General features: G+C 40.7%; 1 protein-coding gene across 4 annotated transcripts in view; it reads right to left on the bottom strand.

Moving 5' to 3' along the window:
• Positions 1-22,254, bottom strand: part of RCOR1 (REST corepressor 1) — a 135,572-nt gene that overhangs the window by 24,732 nt on the left and 88,586 nt on the right. For all 4 annotated transcript variants that reach the window (XR_010151278.1, XM_522957.8, XM_054665805.2 and 1 more), the window contains exon 4: positions 5,211-5,263. Coding sequence is in view for 3 of the 4 variants with exons in the window: in XM_522957.8 (XP_522957.3) it covers positions 5,211-5,263 (53 nt within the window). In the remaining variant the exon portion in view is untranslated. The remainder of the gene's footprint in view (positions 1-5,210; positions 5,264-22,254) is intronic.

Raw genomic sequence — 22,254 nt, 5'->3', positions numbered from 1 at the left:
AATTTTTTAAGGAGTTGCCATCCTGTTTTCCCCACCAGGTGTACCGTTTTACATTCCCACCAACAGTGAATGTCCTTGTCTCTTACTACCTGTTTAAATTTAAAGTCTATTTTGACTGATATTATTATAATCACTCCTGCTTTCTTTTGGTTACTACTTGCATGGGATACCATCTTCCACCCTTTCACTTTAAAATTGTGTTTTTGGAACTAATGTAAATTTCTTGTATATACTGGGATCCTGTATTTTTTACCCATTCTGCCAATCTCTGTCCTTTGGAAAGTTTAACCCATTTATATTTAAAGTAATCACTGATAAGGAGGGACTTCTGTCATTTGGCTATTTGTTTTGTACATTCCTTAAAGTTTTTTATGTCCTTCATTTCCTGAATTACTGTTTTTTTAGGTTTGTTTTTTTTTTTTTTTTTTTTTTTTTTTTTTTTTTTTTGAGACAGGGTTTCACTCTCCTTGCCCAGGCTGGAGGAGCAATGTCATGATCTTGGCTCACTGAAACCTTCTCCCTTCCAGGCTCAACCAATTCTCCTGCCTCAGCCTCCTGAGCAGCTGGGACTACAGGTGCGTGCCACCGTGCGCAGCTAATTTTTTTTTTTGTAGAGACAGGGTTTCGCCATGTTGCCCAGGTTGGTCTCCAACTCCTGAGCTCAAGTGATCTGCCTGAAGTGCTGGGATTATAGGTGTGAGCCACCACATCCAGCCTCCTTTTTATGTTTTGTTGATTATTTATAGTGAAAGATTTAAATTCCTTTCTATTTCCTTGTGTATATATTCTATAGCTATTTTCTGAGGCTGGGTGTTGTGGCTCACACCTGTAACCCCAGCACTCTGGGAGGCCGAGGTGAGAGGATCACTTGAGCTCAGAACATGGAGACCAGCCTGGGGAACTTAGCAAGACCATGAATCTACGAAAAACAAACAAACAACAACAAGTTAGCCAGGCATGGTGGTGCACGCCTGTAATTGCAGCTACTTGGGGGGCTGAGGCAGGAGGACTGCTTGACTGAGCCCAGGGGTTTGAGGCTGCAGTGAGCTATGATCACACCACTGCACTCCAGCATGGGTGACAGAGCAAGACCTTGCCTCAAAACAAAACAAACAAAAAGACACAAGCTTTTATTTATTTTAAGTTGCACATTACACCTTTATTACACTGATCTAGAAAGAAAGATTTAGTACAGTTATGCTCAAAATGAATACTGGGTCCACATGGCAGGGCCAAGCAATTAGAACGTGATTTGGAAATCAGCCAGTGAAAGACACACTTGGACATGATCAAGAGGCATTTCACTGCCACAAAACAAGGTAGGGGAGAGATTCAAAAACCCACAGCAGGATGCAATCCTATCCCTTAGAGGTCAAGGAGCTTATCCCATATTGGTGTGAGGAATGGCTTCTTCCCCCCACCCCCCGGCTTTTTTGTTGTTGTTGTTGATATAGAGTTGTGATCTAGAGTGCAATGACATGATCTTGGCTCACTGCAACCTCTGCCTTCTAGGCTCAAGCGATCCTCCCACCTCAACCTCCAGAGTAATTGAGACTACAGGCACACACTACCATGTTTGGCTAATTTTTAAACTTTTTTTGTAGAGATGAGGTGTCACTATATTGCCCAGGCTGGTTTCAACCTCCTGGGCTCAACAAATCTTCCCATCTCATCCTCCCAAGTAGCTGGGACCACAGGCACACACCACCATGCCTGGCTGATTTTAATTTTTTGTAGAGACAGGATTTTGCCATGTTGTCCAGGATGGAATGGCTTATTTCTGATGACCACATGTGGGACTATTTGAACTGCCACTAAAAATCCTAGAAGGGGGCTGGGCGCGGTGGCTCACGCCTATAATCCCAGCACTTTGGGAGGCCGACGCGAGTGGATCACGAGGTCAGGAGTTCGAGACCAGCCTGACCAACATGGTGAAACCCTGTCTCTACTAAAAATACAAAAATTAGCCGGGCATGGTGGCGGGCACCTGTAATCCCAGCTACTCAGGAGGCTGAGGCAGGAGAATCGTTTGAACCCGTAGTGAGCTGAGATCGCACCATTGCCCTCCAGCCTGGGTGACAGAGTGAGACTCCATCTCAAAAAAATAAAATAAAAAATCCCAGAAGGGTTTTTGTTTTGTATTATTTATACATACAATTTTTTGTAAAAGTAAATCCAACACATGAACTTAATACAGGATTGCTCTCAACCTTCTAGAGCCACCTCCCCTGGGATCAGGGAGGAAATCGTTGTTTTTTCACATCACCGTGCAGGTTACAGTCATCTTCCACTGGAATGAGCAGAGCTCTCCTGACAGTGGCATGACTAGAGAAGAGTACAGGATTGGGTCCTGGGGTCAAGCAGGCCCTCTTTGCTTCTCCTCTTTGGTCATGACAGCATGGTTCCTCCCGCAAAGGTCCTTAGTAAACAAGCCCTGGCAAAAGCCCTAGTCACTACCTCTCAACTCTCTTGGATAAGAGGAGCTTTCTCCCTGCACCAGAGGTGCTATCTGACTAGATTATATGAAGGGAGTGGGTGCAGGAGACAAAAATGATTACAATGAAAATGCGAGCCATGAGTTCCCATCTGCAGCTCCAACGTAAGATGCCTGCAGATGTGGTCAGTGTGGCATGTGCAGCAGGGAGGTGAAGAGGAATGGGTTGGGCAGGGAGAGTGCTCCTTGAGAGAGCAGTCAGCCTGCTGGCCTTCACTTCTTGGCCTTGCCCTGGGCAGCCACAGCTTCCATGGCTTTATGAACGGTCTCTTCATCCCCAGGAACTTTTTTTATTCATGGGCTTGATGGGCTTCAAGTTCTTGTCCAATTTATAGACCATGGGATTACCAGTTGGCAAGTTCAGCTCCACTGTGGTCTCTTCAGAGAGACTCTCCAGCAGCTTTTAACTGACAATATCTTCATTTCTCCCCTTTACTTTTGAAAGAATTTTCTCAGATACAGAATTCTTAGTTGACAGTTTTCTTCTCTTGCTGCTTTGAATATATCAGACCATTGCCTCTGGCTTCCAAAGGTTTTGACAAGAAATACCCTAATAAGCTTATTCAGGATCCCTTATATGTAATAGGTTAGTTCTCTCTTGCTGCTATCAAGATTCTCTGTCTTTTCAAAGTTTCATTATGTGCTCTGGTGAGTCTCTTTGAGTTTATTCTACTTGGAGTTCACTGAGTTTCTTGGATGTTTGTTTATATTCACATCTTTCAACAAATTTGCGAAATTTTTGGCCATTATTTCTTCAAATAATCTCTCTGTCCCTATCTCTTTCTCTTCCTCCTTATGCAACTTCCACATGCATATGTTAGTCCACCCGATTGTGTCCCTAGGGTACCTTAGGCTCTGTTCACTCTTCAATCTTTTCTCATCCTGCTGCTCAGACTCAAATCATTTCCACTGTCCTTTCTTCATGTTCTTTGTTGAGACTCTTCAAATCTGCCTTTGAGCACATCTAGTGAATTTTTCATTTCAAGTGTTTAGGGTCTAGAATTTCATTTTGGTTTCCTTTCAGGTTTTCCATTTCCTTACTGTTATTTCCATTTGTTCATACATCATTTTCTTGACTTTTTCTGTATCTTCCATTAGTTCTTTAAAAACATCTTTAAGATAGTTGTTTTAAAATCTTTGCCTAGTAGATCTGCCACTAAGGTCTTTTCCCAGGGACAGTTTCTGTTGATTAATTTTTTTCTACTGAATGGGCATACTTTACCATTTCTTTGTATGCTCTGTGATTTTTCTGTTAAAACCTGGACATCTGAATCTAATAATGTAGTAAACTCATAATCACACTCTTCCTCAGGGTTTGCTATGTTTTTACTACAGTTTTTTTTTCTTTTGGTTGTAGGCTTGCCTCCATGCTGAGGATCAGCCTGAGTATAAACTGAAGGTCTTCTCTGAGGCACTGCCTTTCCCTGCCTCTGGTCACAGAACCAGCATAGTTCTAGGATCTGTGCTCTTCAAGTATCACACTTTACTGCCTCAATATATAAATGAAAAAAGTAATTTATGAAAGAACAATTGCTGTTATTCTTTTATTTTAAAAATTATATATATTTATGTTATATATATGATATATAAAGGTCTTCTCAGCTTAGAAAGAAAAAAAGTAGAAATAGAATAAGCAACAAAAGAGGTAAGATGAGATCCAGCAATACTTTGCTAATGGTAATTTTTATGCTGGAATTATAATATAGGAAATTTTCATGCTAATGATCATTTTTAAAGGAGAAATGATCAAGACTACCATCCTTAAGAATTCATATTTTGCAATCAAAAGTAGCTTCAATGACCAGGATAGAGTAATTAAATGTAAGGCCAAGTCCAAAAGAAAGGGTACAATTTCACATAATCTAAACTCTTGGTAACTTCCATCATTCAGAAAAATAAGAAATGTCAGTAACTTCCAGGTTGTAAGATCTAGATTAATGCCATGGAAAGCATTAATCCAACTTGATGTGTTTAAAATAAATCATTAAAGCTGAAATAAGGTATCACCACACTTTTGCAGAAAAATAAATCTTGTGGATTTCTTATTAGTACATTCGAAACAATATTTAAAAGAAAATCTTGGCCAGGCGCAGTGGCTCACGCCTGTAATCCCAACACTTCGGGAGGCCCCTTCTCTACTAAAAATACAAAAATTAGCCAGGCGTGGTGGTGTGCACCTGTAATCTCAGCTACTTGAGAGGCCGAGGCACGAGAATTACGAGAACTACTTGAACCCCGGAGGCAGAGGTTGCAATGAGCTGAGATGCACCACTGCACTCCAGCCTGGTCACCAGAGCGAGACTCCATCTCAAACTGAAAATGATTCAAAATGGTGAATATTAAAACACTTTAGGTAAGAATGTGAAAACATGCGTCAAAGAACATCATGATACAACCAGAAGAATGACAAACAAATCACATATTCAAATGAGAAAGCATTATGCTCAAGCATCCAGCTCCTCAGTAATCACTAAGTAATCAGTGTCCTAAAGGCTGTAGATCTGCAGATGACAGATATGCCTTTCAAATCAAAGGGTCCTCTAATATTCATCTTGAACAAGAAAAAGAAGACCAGAGGTTGTGTAACACTACTAGTAATTACCAAAAAGTTGCTAATGAAGAAACACTGCTACTCAATACAAAGAAGAAAAAAATATAATTATTTAGTTACAAATACTCATTTTTAACAGCAAAAGAAAGAAAACCATGATATTACCTGTTCCATGTTGTACCCATGCTTTTCTTTGGCAATGGCAATGTATTCATCCACTGAAAAACAAGAAGAGATGCCAGTAAACAAACTGAGGGACAGAGTACACCCTATGGTCTGCTAGAATTGATATACGTGTATATTTCAGGCCTGCTGATATGGTTTGGCTGTGTCCCCACCCAAATCTCATTTTGATTTGTATCTCCCACAATTCCCAAGTGTTGTAGGAGGGACCCAATTGGAGGTAATTGAATCATGGAGGATGGGCTTTCCTGTGCTATTCTCCTGATAGTAAGTCTCACAAGATCTGATGGTTTTAAAAAGGGGAGTTTCCCTGCACAAGCTCTCTTTGCCTGCCGCCATCCATGTAAAATATGACTTGCTCCTCGCTCCTCCTCGCCTTCCACCATGATTCTAAGGCCTTCCCAGCCATGTGAAACTCTAAGTCCATTAAACCTCTTTTTCTTCCCAGTCTCGGGTATGTCTTTACCAACAGCATAAAAACGGACTAATACACTTGTCATGTACAAGACTAAAAATAAAGAACACACAGTAACAAAACAGAACCATTATAATAGTTATTGATCCTGCAGAGAAACGTCTGAATGAATATTCTCAAATATTAACAGCAGTTATCACCTGGTGATGAGATTATGAGTCTTCTTTAAAAGATAAAAACAAAGGCTCATGCCTGTAATCCTAACACTTCGGAAAGCTGAGGCGGGAGGATCCCTTGAGGCCAGGAGTTCTAGATTAGCCTGGATAACATAGTGAAATCCTGTCTCTACAAATAATTTTTAAAAATAATTAGTCAGGGCTGGATGCTGCAGCTCATGCCTGTAATCCCAGCATTTTGGGAGGCTAGGGCAGGCGAATCACTTTGAGGTCAGGAGTTCGAGAGCAACCTGACCAACATGGTGAAACCCCATCTCTACTAAAAATACAAAAATTAGCCAGGTGTGGTGGCACATGCCTGTAATCCCAGCTACTTGGGAGGCTGAGGCAGGAGAATCGCTTGAACCCGGGAGGCAGAGGTTGCAGTGAACCAAGATTGCACCACTGCACTCCAGCCTGGTGACAGAGCAAGACTCTGTCTCAAAAAAAGAAAAAAGGAAAAGGAAGACAAAATCTTTAGTTCTACTTAAAACTTTCTACAACAAACAAGTACTACTTTAAACAACATGTCTAGCAGTAAAAAGAAATATGAAATTGGGCATCATTTTTAGTTTCAGCTCAGGTTGAATAATGAACAAACTATTCTTTATGTTTTAAAAAATTCTTGAGAGATAGATTACGTGACCCAGTGCTTGGTATTTGCTTTCAAATATGTACTACTCCAATATAAGGTGGCTAGCTTTCAAGAACCATGGAAAATACCAAGGAAAATGAATTGACTCAACCTCTAGGAGAAGCTGCCACCCCCAAAGATGAATCAATTTCCTCCCTGAGGATATTCTAGTCTTTCTTCCCAAGTGTACAAGAAAAAATAATGCACTAGTCAATAGCACTGTCATATGTTCATGCATGATTTTCCTTTATGAATTAAAAAAATAACAACAACACAAGCTAAAAAAAAAAAAAAAAATCACGGAGCATAGAACTGTATGAAGTAGGCAGTAAAATCCTGACTAGCCCCTATTCCCTCTTGGCTCCTAAATCTTACTCTCTAGGTACAATGGCCAAACTTAGAGAAAACAGGCTCAGAGTGATCCACTTTCCCACTATGACACAAAGAGTAAACAGAGGAGTCCTAATAAAAGTCTGAGCTTCTACAACTTAGTTTGCCATGCGATTATACCAAAAGCATGCTCCCAGCTCTGGGAGAACTGTCAACCAATTTAGGAAACAGAAATCAATTTTGAAAAAGAATTCCAACTCTTATAGAAGCATGTATTCTAAAAATTGGGGGAAAATAATCCAATGACAAAAGAAAAAGTCAACCTAATTCAAACAATAACTAATTATATACTGCAGCTCAATATTAATTCTAATACTAAGCCACTAATTTCCGATTTAATATTTAAAATAGTTACAAACTGGTTACTTCACTCAGATTACAGTAAAATTTCAATTTACTTGAAAGTCAGCAAATGACAAATGAAATGACCATAGCTTGTCACAAAAGTATAACCGGTGATTTTTAAAAGCAGGGCAGAGGCCAGGCGCGGTGGCTCACGCCTGTAATCCCAGCATTTCCGGAGGCTGAAGCAGGTGGATCACGAAGTCAAGAGATCAAGATCATCCTGGCCAACATGGTGAAACCCCATCTCTACTAAAAATACAAAAATTAGCTGGGCGTGGTGGCGCATGCCTGTAGTTCCAGCTACTTGGGAGGCTGAGGTTGCAGTGAGCCAAGATCGTGCCACTGCACTCCAGCCTTGGTGACAGAGCAAGACTTCACCTCAAAAAAAAAAAAGGCAGGGCAGGGAATTACTCCAAAGTGTGTCCCTTGCTTTTTACTTCACAATACATTAGATTATGCCAAATAAAAGTGCTCTCAGATTCTAAAAAATTTCAGATGAGGCTGCTCGAACAGGTGGTTCTGTATACCTGGCCAGAACCCTGCAGAGAGACACAGGTAATATGGGGGTTCATACTGGAGGAGATGAGATGCAAATGGCAGCATATCAGACCTAGAAACAGACGGCAGGCCAGCTGATTAAAAACCAGGTCATGAGATGCACTTAGGAATATGTAAGGACAGAAGGCGAAAACAATCTGCGGTAAATTGAGGGTCAACTCTGGAGAAGGTCTGCTTGTTTAAAACTGGCTTGAAGGGTTCCTTCCTTTAATAAATACTTGGCGAATGAACAACAAATGAACCTTAAGCTTCTGCTGTAAATCTCAAGTCTCAGAGCACACTATTATCTACCTTAACTGAGTAAGGAATGTATGTATGATCACCAGTAGCACGATCTTTGAGCAAACACATGCACAGGCTGAAAAAGTGATGCAGGAGTCCCTGGAGTGGCCCAGCACAGGGGCTAGTCCTGCCTGTGGTTCTTGGGCATATGTTATCTGCTCAGAGTCCCTCCTGCTACATCAGTAACAAGGCCTGTAATGCCTGTGCCCACTGTCTGCAACCAGATTTAGCTACAAATTTTAAGACACACACAAGCATTTGTTGAATGCTACTCCATTTTCAACTCCTCTTTTGCTTTATATCTTAAGAATCAGCTGGTGACAGGAACAACAAGACAGTAACAGTAGATCCCGAATGCTGCAGCTGAGGTTATATAGGACATCTGCCATATTGTAAACAATAAGGTATTCTTACTAAGGTGACCTTTAAAGTCATGTAACTTTTGGATTTTCTTGGATGGCCGGGTGCGGTGGCTCATGCCAGTAATCCCAGCACTTTGGGAGGCTGAGGCAAGAGGATCACTTGAGGTCAGGAGTTCGAGACCAGCCCGGCCAACATGGTGAAACCCCATCTCTACTAAAAATACAAAAATCAGCTGGGCATGGTGGTGCGTGTCTGTAATCCCAGCTACTTGGAAGGCTGAGGCAGGACAATCGCTTGAATCCTGGAGGCAGAGGTTGCAGTGAGCCAAGATCGTGCCACTGCATTCCAGCCTGGGCAACAGAGCGAGACCCTGTCCAAAAAAAAAAAAAAAATTATTGGAAGATCACCCTGATGACTCAAATCTAAAGTAAAGGAAGAAAGCACTCTACTGTAGTAACTACTTAAATGAAGACACATGGTGTGTCTACTAGGTGCTCGGAAGGTTGTGATGAAATAAGTTAATGTACCAGGAGCCCTCTAACCTGTAAAAGGAATTACCATCTAATACCTACTAGCAAATATACACTTTTTCATTCTTTTCATTGTTCTCAATGTCCAACAAAAATCAGACAGACATTTGCTGAATGAATGCCTGGGGTGCTGTATTATGTACAATGTCAACATATGAGGTTTCCTGTCCCACAAGATAAAAGGCAGCACAGGTTATGTACAGGGTAAGAAAGACCCGGGTCAAATTCTGGCTCTGTCTCAAAATAAAATGAGTTTGTCTAGCAGTGCATGGCACACAGTCAGCACTGTATGACTATGTTATCTTTAGCAACGCTCTGACCTTCCCAAGAATTAGTTCTCACCAATAAAGCCAGGTTATCACCTAACTGGGAAAATGACACCACAGTAGGTACTCCTCCTCCTCTCCTCACAGAATGTTCTGGACTAGAGTTTACTCAGAATATAGCCATCTGCACAAGCAATGCTGTTGACAGACCTTGTCTCTTACTGTATTCCTGCTCTACATAATCCTCAGCTTTTGTTTTCTTTAATCAAGGGACATGGATAGCTACCATACTTTTCAGAATCCCTGATGCTATTCCCTTCCCACCACCTACCCTGTTCCTTTACAGAGTTATACCAGTAGCTGCTGGTAGGACAGCAATGAAAATGAAAAGTGCACTTTTCAAAACCTCCCACGTGGTTTCCTTAACTGAAGCAAAAAAAAGCTTTCAACCCAAGAAAATAAAATGTGTTCCCAGCTACCCTTATAAAAAAAAAAAAAAAGATAAGCAGATGCTTAAAAGTCAGTGAATAAAAGATGAAACAGGAAGGAAGAGGAGCAGGAGAAATACAAGCTACCTACAAAAAACTGCTCTTAAAGAAAAGAGGGATCCGTGGGGACTTTTCCAACTCTGGCAACAACAATCTTAATTCTGTCCCTTATCGATTAAAAATTCACCAATCTGGAAGTGAGGAGCCACTGAGGGCAGGGACTCATGAAGTAAATGCTGATCAGGACAATGAGCAAAGTCCACGCTGCTCAAGAAAATGCCAGCACGTTTCTATGGGCCCAGGCATTTGCACCCATCACCCTTCCCCAGTGTACAGGGTGCGCAAAGCAGGCCTGCCTGTGCAACCTGGCCGACATTCCAATCTGTCGGTCAGAAGCAGAAGAATCCATCCACTGCGTTTTACCATTATGGAGAGCATAGGTGAATGAGTTATGGGCTTCCTCATAATATCACTTAAAGACAGAAGGTGAAATCCTCATTCTTCAAGAAAATTTATAAAATTCCAAAAGCCTAATCAAGCATGTACTGAATTAAACTTACCATGCACAAAGCACTGTATTAAATAGCAAGTCGAAATAAGCAAAAATGAACCGATTTCCCACAGTAGCTTGAGACAACACACAGGCAACAGAAGAGAACAAACACACGAAATAACAACACAGATGTAGGACAGTATGGGAATGCCAAGTCATCAGATGATAATAATGATCAATGAAGGAATGCTTCCTAAAGGTTCAGCATCTATACTGACAAGCAGAAACAACAGCTAACGTTTGAGAATTTATTATTTATGAGCCATTGTTTTAAGCTCTTTAAAATCTTTTTTTTTTAAATCTTCTCTGATAGTTCCATTATCACTCTCATTCACAAAGAAACTGAGGCTCACAGTAGTAGTCTGGCTAGGGTCACACAGCTGGTAAATATCAGAGAAGGTATAAGGTTTAAGACCTCTATGCACTGGGCGCAGTGGCTCACACCTACCATCCCAGCACTCTGGGAGGCTGAGGTGGGTGGATCACAAGGTCAGGAGTTCGAAACCAGCCTGGCCAACATGGTGAAACCCCGTCTCTACTTAAAAAAAAAAAAAAAAAAAAAAAAAAAGCAGGGCATGGTGACTCATGCCTGTAATCTCAGCTGCTCAGGAGGCTGAAGCAGGAGAATTGCTTGAACCAGGGAGGCAGAGGTTGCAGTGAGCCGAGATCGCACCACTGCACTCTAGCCTGGGCAACAGAGCAAGACTCCATCTAAAACAAAAACAAAAACAAACAAACAAACAACCTCTATGCACAATTCCTCCCTCCTTCCCTCCCTTCCTTCTTTTAAAAAAGACCAGCTGGGTCCAGTAGTGAGAAGCAGGAAGTGAGAAGAACAAGGAGTTCCATCTGAAATTGTGAACAATCAGTTGAGATAACTCACTACCTTCGGACCAGCCAACACAGTTCTATCTCTTAAGGAGAGAATATAGAGGCAGAAGGGCTCTTCAGATTAGAACAGCCTCCTTGGTACAGGGAACCAAGGCTAATCAACATACTGTATCTAGCTTGAATGAAGTTAATAGAACTGTGGTTGATGAAGTGACAGAAAGCAGGGGTAAGAAACAGATGGACGCTAAACTTCAATTGTTTCTATATTCATTTTAATTCAATGAACGAAATGCCCTAGTACCCTCAGTAAGTCTCAAGTGCAAAAGAAGGGAGAAATGCAGATGAAAATTGCCACAGTAACCTTAACTCACCCTTCCCTCCCCCTAGATACTGCAGATATTCAGAACACTGTGTGATCTTGGATATTCTATGCAAAGCAACAGGCTGGCACCACACGGTGGGCTGATGACAAGGCTTATAGCCTTCTTAGAGCTTTTTTAAAAAAATATTTTTGAAACTCTTGCTGTAGGATTAGGTACCACAGAGGAAACATGACACCAATTTCTCTCTCATCACTCAACTGAACATGCAAAAATTCTCTTTAAAAATACAGTAACAAATATCGTGGCATCTTTTATTATTAAAATAAGAAATGAGTTATCACACCTCGCTGAGAATCAAAATGAGCTTAAATCATTTAAGTAAAGCAATTGTGCCACCTGGTGGGCACAGACATTACTACAGTAAACATCTGAACGCTCCCTCTCTGGGGTGGAAAACAGCACAGGAAGCCAAGCCAGAGACTCTGCCTGAGGATTTCATCAATCCGTCCTTCCAAGTAGGTAACAAAATGTACTTTCTTTATAAAAATGCTATTTCTTGGCCGGGCGCAATGGCTCACGCCTGTAATCCTAGCACTTTGGGAGGCCGAGGCGGGCGGATCACCAGGTCAGGAGATTGAGACCATCCTGGCTAACACGGTGAAACCCCATCTCTACTAAAAATACAAAAACAAAAACAAAAACAAAAAAATTAGCCGGGCATGGTGGCGGGCGCCTATAGTCCCAGCTACTGGGGAGGCTGAGGCAGGAGAATGGCGTGAACCCGGGAGGCGGAGGTTGCAGTGAGCTGAGATTGTGCCACTGCACTCCAGCCTGGGCAACAGAGCAAGACTCTGTCTCAAAAAAATAAATTTTTAAAAGCTATTTCTTAGTGGGAGTTTGTTAAAATCCCACTTTACAGAATAAGTCAGTCTCCAACCCCAATCCCCAGAGAAGTGACTTGTCTGAAGCTTATCTTGGCAGAGTACACCAGTAGTTGCTGGTAGGGCAGTGATGAAAATGAAAAGTGCATTTTTTCTCACATGGTTTCCTTAAGTGAAGCAAAGGTAAGTTTTTAACCTTAGAAAATTAAAAGTGCTCCAGCTACCCTCATACAAAAAACAAAAGATTGGCCAGATGCAGTGGCTCACACTTATAGCCTGTAATCCCAGCACTTTGATAAGCCAAGACGGGAGGATTACTTGAGCCCAGGAGTTTGAGACCAGCTTGGGCAACACAGTGAACCCCCATTTCTTAAGATTAAAAAAAAAAAGCATAAATGCTTAAGGTGATGGATAAAAGATAAAAGACGAAACAGGAAGCAGATAAACAGAAATACAAGCTACCTGCATCAAATTGCTCCAAACAAAGAAGGGGACCCTCGAGGACTTTTCCCCAACTTTCTATCTCTGGCAGCAATAATCTTGATTCTGTCCATTAAAGATGAAAGAGAGTCTGTGTTATAGGAAGGCTGGGTGGGTTCTTTAGCTCTGAAAAGGAAGCTAAACCCCATTGTGAGATGGAGTATGAGAGGGCAGGCTCTCCTGCCTGTGAGAGGGAGTTGGGAGGGGCAGGCCCTCCCACTGTTAAGTCCCACTGTTTGCAATGTGGAGGGTTTTCTATTCTCCATCCAATAGAGTAGCCTTCCATAAGCACTGCTATACAAACAAGTTATTTAAGAGCTTTCAAAGTAAGTTGCAACAAAGTGATCTTTTATAAAATATATTGTTTATGTTGAAATTATTCTCCACTGATTTAACAAATCTTTCAGGCGTACTGTGTGCCTGGTGCTGCTTTGATAGCTGTGATTAAAATAGACAATCTCTGCCCTTATGGAACTCGCATGTCTGACTGGAGAGAGAAATAGTCATACAAATGAATTCCAATTGTCGTAAGTGACCGAGAAAAAGAACTATGAATGCACATAATTGAGAAACCTGATCTGCAGAATTAAGAAGGGCTTTCTTTTCAACTGGGGAGAGGACATTATAAATTCCTGTGTACTTGTGTTATTTATAGGAGGAAAAAAGAAGAACATCTAAATGTTCAAGAATGGGATGTGGGCTGGGAGCAGAAGCTCAGGCCTGTAATCTCAACACTTTGAGAGGCTGAGGCAGGTCAATCACTTAAGGTCAGGAATTCAACACCAGCCTGGCCAACATGGTGAAACCCCAACTCTACTAAAAATATGAAAATTAGCCAGGTGTTGGTGGTACATGCCTGTAATTCCAGCTACTTGGGAGGCTGAGGCACGAGAATTGCTTGAACCTGGGAGGCGGAGGTTGCAATGGGCTGAGACCGTGTGACTGCACTCCAGCCTGTGCGACAGAGCAAGACTGTCTCAAAAAAAAAAAAAAAAGAAAAAGAAAAAGAAGGAAGGAAGGAAGGAAGGAGAGATGTAGTTGAATAAAGTATGCTACAAGATGTGATATTATTCAGGATCAAAACTCGGTTTAATTTTTAATTGCAGGAAAATTAAAGTTGAAAACCACTACACAGAAGATGTAACCATTTGTGCTTAAAATCAGAGTGCATATAAGCATACCGAAAAGATCCGGAAGCAAACTTTAATAGTGGTTATGTCCACATGGTGGGGTAAGTTAGAGGCTATTTTTAATAATAAAAATAAGCGTGTGTGTGTGTGTGTGTGTGTGTGTTAACTTTTTCCTGAACTACTTGAGAGCAGCTTTCATATATTATGACCCAGTACTCTTAAACATTCAGCAAGTGTTTTCTAAGGGTAGGTATACTGTCCTACATAACCACAGGACAGTAAATTAAACACGGAAACAATACTTTAATCTGCATCCACAGAACAATTTGGTGAACTGATCCCAAAATGTGCTTTACATGTGCTGAAGAATTTTAAAGTAAATCCCAATTATTTCATTTCATCCCTACATATATCAATATACACCTCTTTTTAAAATGTGGGAATATTTGTTTCATAACACCAATGCCATTAACAGACCTAACTAAAACAGCAAAATTCCTTGGTATATGAAACAGTGTTATACTCACACTAGACTGGTCTAACACGTGTAAGTCCAACAACAGCAATTATTGGAGAGGATGTGGAGCAAATAAATTCTGCATTTTGCTGGTAGCAGTGTAAACCAGTTTGACCACTTTGAAAATAATTTGGCACTGATCTCTCAGAACTTAGCATATATATTCTAGATGGGCATCAAGAAATAGGTCCAAGAATGCTTCCAGCAGTAATATTTGTAATAGTCAAGAACTGATAATGGATGTCCACTGTCAACAGAAAGGATAAACTAAAACTGAACACAATGAAACGCTTTTCTGTATAAAGATACAGATTAGACATTAATATGATTACAAGGTAAATTACTGTTCAATAGAAGGCTTCCACTAGTTTGTAAATTCAACTCATTCAGCTATGTTTATTCTAGTACGTTTTGCCCATTTTAGCTAGTTCTAGAGCACTTAAAAAAATTAAAGTGATGAAAATACTTTTCACACACTCAAAAGACTCATTTTAATCACAAGTTTCAACCTCTTCTAGCCATATATTTTTAAAAAGCTGAAAACTAGGCCAATATAGGCTTACCCTATCGCTACTGCTGCTCACACCCAAGTCAAAGAATAAGTTGTTTTGTTTTGTTTTTTTCCCTCAACTTTTCATTTTAGAATCGGGGGCACGTGTGCAGGTTTGTTACAAAGATACACTGCATGATGCTGAGGTCTGGGGTACAAATGAATCCATGACTCACTCAGCACAGGTTCTTTTTAAGCCCTTGTCCCCACCTCTCTCCCCATCCTAGGTAGTCCCTAGTGTCTTGTTTATTGGTCCCATCTTTATGGCCATGTGCACCCAATGTTTAGCTCCCACTTGTAAGTGAGAATATGTGGTATTTGTTTAAGCACACTTCTCCTTCACGGCGCTCAATGAACTTATTTACCAGTGCAGCTTCCTGTAGACTGTAAGCTACACTTGGGCAGGGACTTGTCGGACTGTTCGTGTATTTCGCCAGTGCCTGCTAGAGCTTGGTACACAAGCAGTTGTGCAAGTTACTGAGTAAACAAATGATAGCCACAAGGTAAGGGACAAAGAAGGAAATGTTATAAGATTCCAGACAACCCAAGTTACAGAGCAAATGGCAGAAAAGCCTGTATTTGCAAATCTCTATCCAGAGGAATCCTGCACTCCCACCACCTTCTCATTCATTCAATAACTTATTTATTATACACCCACCACATGCCAAGAGGGGACTGACAGAGAACTGAACACACATATCAAGTTCCTCCACTCAGTTTTACACTACAGTGGAGAGAGACGAGAGACATAAAGTAGATAATACGATGTCCGGTGATGATAAGCAGAATGAAAGAAAGTGAGTTAAGACAGTGAGTGGTTTGTGTGGTCAAAGAAGGCTTCTCTGATATAGTGACACTTAAGCAATAACCAGAATGAACTGGGGGGTGAGCCATGTGGACATCAAGTTCTTTTTTTGTGTTATTATTTTCTTTTTTCTTTTTTTTAAGACAGGGTCCTGCTGTTGCCCAGGCTGGAGTGCAGTGGCGCAATCACAGCTCACTGCAGCCTGGACCTCCTGGGCTCAAGTGATCCTCCCATCTCAGCCTCCCAACAGTCTGGGACTACAGGTGTGCACCATCATGACTGGTTAATTTTTTTGTAGAGATGGAGTTTTGCCATGCTGCCCAGGCTGTGTCAGGTTCTTTTGACTTTAACTTACAATGAATTGAAAAGCTACTGGGATGCTCTGAATAGAGATACCTGACATTTACTATGTATCTACATGAAAGTTTAGAATTATATATGATATATTACACATTATTCATATTACTCTAAACTTTCATATACAATATAGTAAGTCAAACATCCTAAAGTAGAAATGAATTGTACGTATGTCATAGGTACGGCTCTTATTCCAAGAAAGCTAAAACTTACTTTTAAATCCCTAACTTAAACTTGTCTTTTGACATAACTTTAAATTATCTACCTCCACCATGTTACATGCAATTTTTTTCCTTATATAGTTAATAGCTAGCTTAAAAAAAAAAATCAGGCCGGGCGCGGTGACTCACGCCTGTAATCCCAGCACTTTGGGAGGCTGAGGCAGGCAAATCCCAAGGTCAGGAGTTTGAGACCAGCCTGGCCAACATGGTGAAACCCCGTGTCTACTAAAAATACAAAAAATTAGCTGGGCATGGTGGCGGGTGCCTGTAATTCCAGCTACTAGGGAGGCTGAGGCAGGAGAATCGCTTGAACCTGGGAGGCAGAGGTTGCAGTGAGCTGAGATTGCGCCACTGCACTCTAGCCCAGGCATCAGTGCGAGACTCTGTCTCAAAAAAATCAGCCAGCTTGTTTTTGGCACAGCTAACGATTTCCATTTTTGTCTATTTTAACACAGAGATCCATGATTCTTACCACTGGACCAGTTTTTCATTTTTATAAAATAAAAAACCCAAAATGCAAACACTTAAATAACTGCACAAACACTTACTATATATAACTTATAAAATGCATAATGCAGAAATGAGCAAGACCATCTGTTTCTATGGATATCCAATAGCCAAAAGTCACCTTGCTAAATTCTACACCCAAGGCAACAGCAGCCCATCTGAGAAATTTGCTCCTTCTGGGAACTATCAACATCATTCAGCATGAGCAATTTAGTTGATTATATATTTTTAAAAAGCAGACTATAAACAACAGACAAGGCTATACCCGAGCTTCCCCTCTAGTTCCACTCCCCTTCTTTTCAAGCCCTACCTTAAAAAAAAATAATAATAATCAAGCAACAACAAAAAAATCCTCAGATTAATCTATCCTTTTCATTAAGACCCTTGGGCCACAGTTTTACATTATATTTGACCACACGTGCCTGGGTAAACTTTGTTTTTCCCAAGTCAGTAAAAGGAACCAGACTGGGCCTACAATCTGGCCTAAACTCTACATATATTTTAAACTCTAATATGCCCACTTTGTTAACGTTCAGCTGCTTCTCTAAACAAACGAAGTCCAAACTTGAGGTAGGTCTACACGTAAGCACAGTAACAAGAGGGGACTGTCAAAAGTACACTGCGCAGTGCAGTGGTGTCTGCATGAAGGCAAGAGGTGGTATCCTAAAGCTGGTGGGTAGGGCTGAGCAAGGTGGGCATTTAGGGTGCAGATCAACTGGAATGAGGATGGAGTCCCCAAAGGCGGGCAGCCTGGAATGGTATAAAGAGGATGTGCAGAGGTAGGGTGTGGAATCCATGCAAAGGGTAGCTGCACAATATCACAGTAGGGACTGAGAGATGATACCGTATCACAGCAACGGAGTGCCTCATAGGGGTTCAACAGAAACGTGTGAAGTAAATGATGGAACAGTGCACCTATACTTAACGGCATTTAATAGTCTTTACAGGCATGTTAAAGGCTGCCTGAACCAGTCACTAAGCCCACAATCCTATGGTCTCCATCTCTTTGGGGCAAGTTAAGATACTCCTGACTTGACTTCCTGAATTTCCATCATGCCGCCTTTTAACAGCACTGACCCGGTTAGGCAATCAACTTCTCTGACTTGGAATTGCATCAACACCTTACTACCACCAATAAACCTCTTCTCTACTCTTCTCTAAACCACAGGACTGTCAAGAGCTTTTCAGTGTAAATCATATCAGTTCTAGCTAAAACTCCGTCAAGGGATCCTCCAAACCTTTAAGAAGCTGGCCTGCCTTTCTAGTTTCATTTCTCTCTGCCCCAGGGACAACACTTGTCACAGTCAGGCAAATCTCCAAAATTAAGTGCTGGATTTCCTCTCCACATCTTCACACCTTTAAAAATGAAAATGCTGGCCGGGCGCAGTGGCTCACGCCTATAATTCCAACACTTTGGGAGACCAAGGCAGGAGGATCACCTGAGGTCAGGAGTTCAAGACCAGCCTGGCCAACATGGTAAAACCCTGTCTCTACTAAAAACACACAATTAGCCGGGTGTGGTGGCACACGCATGTAATCCCAGCTACTCGCAGGGCTGAAGCAGGAGAACTGCTTGAACCCAGGAGGCAGAGGTTGCAGTGAGCCAAGATCGCGCCACTGTACTCCAGCATGGGCAACAGAGCGAGACCTCCATCTCAAAAAAAAAAAAAAAAAAAAAAAAAAGGGAAATGCTATCATTTCTTCTGTCTAGTGTGCACTTATGCCCCTGGTCCAGCCAGCAAACTCCTACTCATTCTTCCACATTTCAATCAAATGTCAACCATCTTCAAACTCTTTGTTTCTACCTAGGAAAGCTAGCACCTTCTGCTGAGTCCCAACGGGAACATCAGAATACTGACTCAGTGGTACATGGGAGATGCTTGATGTAAAAATCATATGAGTCAACTGTACTCTTCTCCAATAAGTGAACATTTTTCAGTTTCTCAGTCTGCCACCCTCCAGATTACACATGATGGCAGATTGTACTTCATTCACTCCTTTGTTGCTGAAATCTCAAGCCATGGTTTCATCAAGTAATTTTCCATGATCATTTAATATTTAAACTCATTGTTCTAATCTATGTTATTGGGAATTATTTACGCTTCCTCAACATGAAATGTCTCTCTACAGGCCACATTTTCTAGGCATATCCCATAAGTTATATCTCTCATTAAATGGGTTTTACTTAGACACAGCCCAAAAAAACTAGTATAGTATTAATGTTTTAAGCATTGAATTACAGTTTATTAAATGAAGCAGCCTACAAAGGCAGACAGGTGTGGTAAATATAGTCTGGAGACAAGAGATCTAGCTAAAACTTGGCTACTATAATAACTGGCTATGGGACCTTAAACACTTGACTTTACTTCTGTAGACCCCAGTGTTTCTACCTCTAAAAAGGAAGAGTTGCCTAGGAAAACTACACATAAATTATTTGCTCACATGTTCATTTTTTCTGTCTCTCCATTACAGTATGAGATTCCTGAACCTTTCACTCCTGGTACATTCCCAGACACAAAGCTGTTCAATATAAAATGTAAATGAAAACTCAGTAGATAAACACGAATTCCATATAATCTGAATTGAGATACTTTTGGACAGAACTTGTTACCACAAATCTAAGATTCACCTAAAAGAATAAATATAGAGCCAGGTACACTGAAAAGAATGAAGTCCAGGCACAAAGTACGTATGAGTTTAACATAAGTGAAGGAAAAAATATAATCCAATAATTTCAGTTGAAACAACGATGTAAAAAAGGAGAAGAAGACAGAAGACATCAGTCTGTTTGTAATGTGGGGGTGGGAGAGGGGTTCCTAGCATGACAATACACCAGATAAACTGTGGCATAGCTAGACAACGGTATATTATTCAGCACTAAAAAGAAATGAACTATCCAGCCATGAAAAGAGACAGTGGAACCTTAAATGCATATTGCTAAGTGAAAGAAGCCAATATGAAAAGGCTACATACTATATGATTCCAGCTGGAAGGCATTCTACAGAAACAGTAAAACGATCAACAGTTGCCAGGGTTTAGGAGGCAGAGAGGGACATGAACAGGTGGAGCACAGAGGTTTCTTAAACCAGTGAAACGATAACTACATTGGTGGACAGGTCATTATACATTTGTCGGAATCCACAGAACATACAACACAAGAGTGAAGCTTAATGTAAACTATGAATTTCGGGTGATAAAAATGTGTCACTGTAGGCTGGTTGATTGTAACAAACGTATCCCTTTGGTGGACTCCAGCGCAGGATGTTCACACTGGGGGAGGGTGTGGGTGTGTGGGGGCAGAAGATAAATGGGCACTCTGTACTTTCTGCTCAATTTAGCTGTGAAGCTAAAATGTCTCTAAAATATAAAATCTATTTTAAACAAGAAAATAAGAAATGTATTAAGGGGCAAAAATCTTCACTATTGCTTTTTTTAAAATGATAGCTTGAGCCCAGGAGTTCAAGGCTGCAGTGAGCTATGTGCCACTGCGCTCCAGCATGGACAACAGAGCCAAGATCCTCTCTTAAAATGTATGTATTTTATTTTACTGATACATATCAGATGTACATATTTCCAGGGTACATGTGATAATTTGATACATTCATATAATCAAATCAGGGTAACTGGGATATCCATAATCCTAAATATTTACATTTTCTCTATATTAGGAACATTCAAAATTATTCTCTTCTAGCCCCCCCCTTCCCCGTTTTTTTTTTAATAGAGGGGAGGTCTATGTTGCCCAGGCTGGTCTTGAACTCCTGAGCTCAAGCATCCTCATCTCTGCCTCCAAGTGCTGGGACTACAGGCACATGCCACGCACCCAGCTAACTTTTGGACTTTTTGAGAGACATGGGGTTTCACCATGTTGCCCAGACTGGTCTCAAACTCTTGAGCTCAAGTGATCAGCTCGCCTGGGCCTCTCAAACTGTTGGGATTACAGGGGTGAGACACCGCACTCAGCCCTCTTCTAGCTATTCTGAAATGTACAATTCAAGGCCAGGTGCAGGGGCCTGCGTGTGTAGTCCCAGCTACTTGGGAAGCTGAGGCAGGCGACTCTCTTGAGCCCAGGAGGTGGAGGTTGCAGTGAGCCAAGATCGCACAACTGCACTCCAGCCTCGGCAATAAGAATAAACCTCTGTCTCAAAAAAAAAAAAAAAGAAATGTACAATTCATTAATGTTAAACTAGAGTCATTCTACGGATCAGGTTTTTTAAAAAACAGAGTTTAAAAAAAGAACTAAGATTATAAATATTCATCAATAGGTAATACAGGTAATTTTGTTTAAAAAAAGGCTAAATTATGATACATCCATACTAGTTACAGTAAAAAAAAATTAGATAACTGTAGATATACTGAGATGAAACAAAGTCCCAGATGTACTTATGAGCAGACTGATAACAGTTCACATTTTGTGGAAAACAATTATATATTATGCATTATGTACTATTTGAATTTTCTAAAACAGCATTTATTTTTATAATTACAACATAACTTTATAAGCTTTCAGTAACCCTAAGAGGCAGAACTCTGAACAGCCACTTTGAAAAGAAGAGGAAAAAAAAAAACACACACACACACACACAAGAAAAGCCAGGGATCTCCAGACATCCTATACACAGTTTTTTAGTATCTGCTAGAAATATGTCCTAAATCACTTATTTCTACTTAATGTCAGAATAAATGCTGGACAACCAAGACTTCCATATTCTTCCAAAACTGAGACACCTAAATTTTCAATAGAGTAATTGTTAAACATACTGATATATCCATGTGATAAAGTATTACACCTAGTTATTTAAAACCTTTATAAGCAGTTTTAACAATGTGGAAACTGCTTAGGTCCGATGCTCAGGAAGACAATACACACATACACACACACAGATAATCTATCATCTCACTTATATAAATACATACCAAAAAAATTGGAAGAAATACCCCAAAATGTTTAACGATTATCACCTCTGGGTGATGGAATAATAGGTGAATTTTTTTTATTCTTTATACTTTTATCTATGAACTTTCAACAATATGTAAATATTACTTTTAGGTAAGTGTTTGTTTTGTTTTTTTCCCAGAGTAGAAATCATTGCTCTTTCCTGATAGAAAATAATGCATTTCTACAAAGCCGTCCTCATCCTGCCTTCTCTCTAGTGGACTTTGTTCACTCTCAGTGCTCCGTGTTTACTCGGTTAATAAATGGAAAGACAGATGAATTCTATAAAGTCAATCCTTTTTTATGCCATCTAAGGAAAACCCCTAGGTCTCATGCACCCCGAGGCCCTTCCACCCTAACAACTCGATTTCCCTGAAAGGTATGTCTGGAAGCCTTTCCGTAACAAAGTAAATAAATCTTGATATTCCTCTTCAATTTTCATAACGTGA

This window comes from Pan troglodytes, chromosome 15 (assembly GCF_028858775.2).
Source record: "Pan troglodytes isolate AG18354 chromosome 15, NHGRI_mPanTro3-v2.0_pri, whole genome shotgun sequence".
Taxonomy (NCBI): Eukaryota; Metazoa; Chordata; class Mammalia; order Primates; family Hominidae; genus Pan; species Pan troglodytes.
Note: the sequence above shows the minus strand (reverse complement) of the source record. Positions and strands in the feature narration are given on the sequence as shown.